Source organism: Galeopterus variegatus, unplaced genomic scaffold (genome assembly GCF_000696425.1).
Source record: "Galeopterus variegatus unplaced genomic scaffold, G_variegatus-3.0.2 Scaffold6920, whole genome shotgun sequence".
NCBI classification, from domain to species: domain Eukaryota; kingdom Metazoa; phylum Chordata; class Mammalia; order Dermoptera; family Cynocephalidae; genus Galeopterus; species Galeopterus variegatus.
The window spans coordinates 78,915-84,325 of NW_007733031.1; the positions used below are offsets into that span (position 1 = coordinate 78,915).

A 5,411-nucleotide genomic window follows, 5' to 3' on the forward strand; every position below is an offset into this window, starting at 1 on the left:
TCACTGATAAGATTATTTTTTTAATGGCAACAGTGAATGCCAGGATATCTGCATCCAGGTAGACCTTCTGCCCTGCCTGTCTCCTGCTTAGATGAGCGTCTGTTGAGGGTTGCTCCACCAGGCCGTGCACAGGGCTATCAGCTCCAAAGCCAAGAGTCTCGGAGTCCAGGCACCACTCTGCCAGCCTTGCTGAACTGCCTCTGACATTGGTGCCTTTACCAGTTATTTACGGAGTCTTACTCTGTGCCAGGCACTGATCTAGGGGCTTAGGAAAGACCAGGAAACAGGAAGGACGCAAATCCCTGCCCTCAAGGAACCTATATATGTTATTATATAACATATTACAAGTTAATACTTGCTAAGGAGAAAACTAAATCACAGAAGTACTGGTGGCAGGGGATGGGCAGAGATTTTAAATACTTTGGCTAGAGAAAGACCCACAGGGAAGATCATATTTGGGTGAAGTTAAAAAGGAGATGAGGGAGCGAGCTCTGCAGGTGTCTCAGAGAATCCAGTGAAGAAGCAACTTCCTCAGGTTAGGAGACTTCTCTGACCGATTTGATGGAGGGAACTTTGTGGTCATGCTGTACACAGGAGCTACAGTGAACAGGGAACAGGTGGCAGGGCTGTTTTCAGGGATCAGCATGCCCAGCCTCCCAACAGACAGTGGAAATGGATAAGGTTGGAAAAGGTGGGGAGGTAAACCCTGTCTGCTGTGCAAAGTTGCTGTGGGCTCTGGAGTCCACTCTCCTGGCCAACACCAGCCTGAGTCAGGAACCCACAGAGCTAATGGCCCACCTTGGTCACCACCTCACCTCACTTTCTCCTTGGCATCATTAAAGCTCTCAGCCACATAATACAGGGGCTGGAACTCCGTGACGTTGTACTCCTGGACGGCTGTCTTCTCCAGCTCCAGGGGGAGGAGTTTTGGCTTGTCCGATAAGCAGTACTGCAGGCCCCAAGTAAAAAGATTTCACAGTTAAATCAGGATCGGTGGTCCCTGCTGCAGCCCATAGGCCACTTGTGCACCTGTCTCATCTCACCCTGATTCCATCACACCCCAGCCCAAATGCAGTAAATGAAAGGATTTTGCATACACTGGTTCTACCCTTCATGGCTCGTCTAAAATACATAGCCAAGATAGAAAAGAATAATTTGTTCCAACCACTTTCAGGTAGGGTGATTAACAAACAGTATGGGAGCCAACCACATTTTTTGGCATGTGTTTTAGTACATACGATGTTGTATGCACACTTTGTTCAACCTTGGGATCAGGAGGCCCCTTCTCCCTAGAGACCTGTGCACTTGCAGTTCAGTTTCTACCTCTAACACCCACAGCCATGATCAAATTATAACTGCTAAGGTACCAAACACTGGAGGATGAGACCCCCGGTCGCAACTCAAAATGAATATAAATGGGTTTTAAACAATACCAAGAGAACAAGAACGGTCTCCTGCACCTACCACTGTCAAATCCATCCTTGTTAGGGTCATACCTGTAATTCACCAAAGGATGACAGAAGCCCAGCACCATATGCCTTTATGGAGTCTCCTTGTTTGCAGAGCCCAAACTCCACAGTAAACCAGTAGATCTGGAATGGAAAGCCAAACTGAGAGCACACCCCAAGGAAGGGGAAGGCAGCAGACCTGAGGGCCAGGGACAGGATGCCCTGGTGGGAGTCTGTGCAGGTCTGTTCTTTGAATCAGTGTGATGTGGGATCACTTCTCCATGTTCTGTGTCTCTCCCTATCCAGCCACCTGTTGAATCAAGAGTTGGCTGAGTATAAAGTGTGATGGGAAGCACTGGGGAATACTGAGGATACCCCAAAAGGATACCCCAGCAAGTTCCTCTCCCTATGACAGGAACTCCTTCCTCCCTTTTGCTTTTTTCTCTGTGGCATCAAGTAGAGTGAAATGATCCTAAGATGCTCTTAAGTCAGTAGGGCTCGTGAATTGTTCCTAAGATGCTCTTAAGTCGGTAGGGCTCATTGGGCAATTCAATAAGCACGCAGTGGGAGGTAGGGGATTAGGTAGTGATAGAACCAATGAGGGGAGCATCCCATCATCCACGCTAAAACTGTGGGTGTTTCTGAGGTCAGTCACTACACTTACATCCCCAAATAACCAAGTCCTTTTCTTTTAACAGCTTTCAGTCCAACATGTCCTTGATACCTGGCCCGGGAAAGAGAATCCTGGGGTTTTGGGACCAAGAGGAATCCAGGGCTCAGTTAGCTGCTGGAGATAGTCACAATTGTGGAGAATGAGGGGTGGGTTAGTAGTTAAGTTTGTTAATTGGACTAGAGAATGGTAAACCTGGCAAGGCTGTCAGAGCTCAGTCTGACCTCCTCCCAACAGATGAGGAGTCTTCAGCCAGGGAGGCACACCATGTCTATAGTTACACAGTAAATTTAGGACACAGGAAGAATCCAGGACTGTTCCCAGCCTAGTGTGTCAATAACAGGATTTTTAAAGTAGAAGTTAGGTTGGTGATGGGTCCTTTTATCATTGTTACAGTGAGGAATCACAGTGTATTTTCTTTGTGCAAGTGAGACATTTTATCCAGCTCTGCAGCTTCTTTGAAAGCTGCTTCTTGCATCTCTGCAGCATCTGACATTTTAAAATTCATGTTCACACAAGTTTAACTCTTTAGACCCTCATGATGTACTTTTGAGATGGGCAGAATATAAACTATCGTATCCATTTGTGGAGATGAAGAAGCAAAATCTACTTGCCCAGAGTCTCAGAGCAGCTGGCCGCTGAGGAAAAACTTCCTAGGAGTTTCTAGCCTGTCTAATGAGTTGAATTTATAAATTTCTAATTTTCCAGTGAGTATTTCCTCTGATGCATTTTAGTGAGAGGTTTGCATTCGTCTGTGGTCCCTAATTCTGTTATAAATTTTTATTTTTCAATTTTCAGATTGGGCACATTATAAGAAATGTGGCTTAGCTGGGCATATTATATAAGCTGGGCACAGTATGTAGAAACGTGGCTGGGAAGAGATGTGCTGAAGTTGGTCATGAGTGTAAAGAAAGGAAATCACCTGCAGTGAAGAGTTGCTGCTTCTGTAGCTTCAATGGATGAGAGTCATCAGATATACTTGGGAGAGAAAAGTGTTCAGCAAGAATGGAATAGTCCTTCCCCATTTCTACCTTGTGTTTGAGAAAGGAAAGATCCCATCGCTGGCTCCAGTGCAAAGGCAGAGACGTAAATATTCCCTCTTCAAAGTTGTGAATCCACATTACTTTACACACACACTTTATATCCAAGGGTTTTTGAGGGGTATTTTACAGTTGGTGCTTTCAAGACACTCTGTTTAAAATCATGTATAAACATCTGCATGCGGCTGATTTCAAAATCAAACCATTAGGAGTTTCCCTTGTGCAAATGTAACCCACCACATTCTGGTTTTTTTCCCCAAATGATCTGGCTTTAAGGGGAGGAGCAGCACTTCAAAGATCTGGGGCCATTAGGCTGCATGGCATTCCCACCATCGACCTGGGGAGGGAAGGGACTTACTGTGGCGAGTTTCTCAATGTACTCATCAGGTGCACCCAGAGAGGCAAGGCCAATTTCCTGTAATTGTGGAGAAACAGAGTCAACGACACAGCTAGGGTTTTCCCATCTTCAACATCTACCCTCAGTACCAAGCTGGTACTTGACCACAGGAAAGTGATGGGTGGCCAGATGACTTTAGAAGGGCCCACAAGTCACCCCTGGCTACACATCATAGAATCAAAGATCTGGGTGGGGGGGGGAAGGGAGGAGGGAGAGAGGTTTTGGTGATGGGACACAATAACTAACTACATTGTATATTGACAAAATAAAAATTAAAAAAAAAGAATTTTGTAAAAAAATAATATTAATAAATAAATAAAATTTAAAAAATTTTTTTAAAAAAGATCTCTAGAGCAGGGAAAACCTTTTACCACCACTCGGTCCTTTGTGTTCACTTTACTGATGAGGAAACTGAAGCACAGAGAAGGGAGGTGACCTGCTCATGGTCACATAGTCGGTTAGTGTCTAAAGATTCATTTCTTGACTCCAGCTTAGTGATTATTCTCCAATAGCACAAATATATGGGAGTATTAGATAGAGTATTGGATGTCTTAATCATCTACCCTGAAAACACCACAGGAGAACTGCAGAGAAGTGATTGACACCCATCCACCAGGCACATACATAGCTGGAGAGTCTGAAATGTCATGAGTCACTTCTCATCACAGCTCCAATTGCAGTATTCCTCTAGTGGTCTCTTTGTCTTTTGTACAGCATTTGCTGTAGCCTTCCCATGTGTGTGTGTATGTTTTTGTGTGTGTCTTCTCTACTATATGCATTCATTCATTCCAAAAATATTTATTGAGTGCTTTTTATGTACCAGGCAGTGTACCAAAGATCCTTGACCACGTGGTTTACAGTGGAGACAAACAATAAATAATAAGCATACACATAGGTATGCTAGAAGTTGATATGTTCTTTGGAAAGAGAAACAAAAGGAGAAAGGGACAAGGGAGATCGGGAGTTTCAGAGCATCCTGGGGAGGCTTCAGTTTTAAATAGGGTTCCAGGGTAAGCATCACTGAGAAAGTGATACTTGAGCAAAGACTTGAGGGAGGTGAGGTAGTTGGTTCTACTGACATCTGAGGGAAGTGCATTGTAGACCAGGCATACAGCCAGGGTAAAAGCTCCCTATGGAAAGGAAATGGTGGTTGGTTCAAGGAATAGTTAGGAATGAGTGGGGTAAAAGAAAAAGGAGTCGATAATGTCCGCAAGTGCTTTTGGTTAGAGTAACTGGAAGGGTGAAGTTGCCATGAATTGTAGGTGCCCCAGAGCCATCATTCAACTCTCCCATGGTCCCAGCTACCCAACCTTTGTTTTAGGTTGCCTCTCAGTGCCTGGAGAGCAGTAGAATTTTTCCACTCATCCAAAAGCAAGTTTTTGAGTTTGCTCACCACTGTGAAAGATGAGTCAAGGTCTAGGTTGCTGCTCTGATGATGATGGTGAGACATCTGGCTCATTTTTTGAATTAGCATTGGATTCTTGGCAAATATCAGATTATTTAATTCAAGCATACATGCAAATGACTTTGCCCACTAGAAAGTGGCAAAGGTCCTAGAGGGAGTGGGGGAAAGTAGTCGGAGAACTTGGAAGATGATGAGGTGACTTCTGCATGGGAATCGGGGAGATTTTCATGGATTAAAAAGGCTCTTTAACTACACCTGGTAGGACAAGTGTGATTGGCAAAATTCAACAACACACGGGATTCAGAGGATGAGCAATTCACCACCCCATGCTGTGGTCCCTAGAATGGGTATTTAGCTAGCGCCACAGAACCACACACCTGCCTCATATATGATCATAGTACTATACCCGGTTCTCACTCTTGTAGAGGGTGTGATTGTCCTCCATGGGCTC

At 44.7% G+C, this 5,411-nt stretch overlaps 1 protein-coding gene across 1 annotated transcript in view; it reads right to left on the reverse strand.

Annotated features, from left to right (window-relative positions):
- PAH (phenylalanine hydroxylase) overlaps window positions 1-5,411 on the reverse strand; it is a 55,490-nt gene that overhangs the window by 6,955 nt on the left and 43,124 nt on the right. Inside the window, exons 7-9 of the mRNA XM_008591443.1 lie at window positions 3,517-3,573; window positions 1,497-1,592; window positions 816-949 (exon numbers count right to left, since the gene is read on the reverse strand). Coding sequence (XP_008589665.1) covers window positions 816-949; window positions 1,497-1,592; window positions 3,517-3,573 — 287 coding nt within the window. The remainder of the gene's footprint in view (window positions 1-815; window positions 950-1,496; window positions 1,593-3,516; window positions 3,574-5,411) is intronic.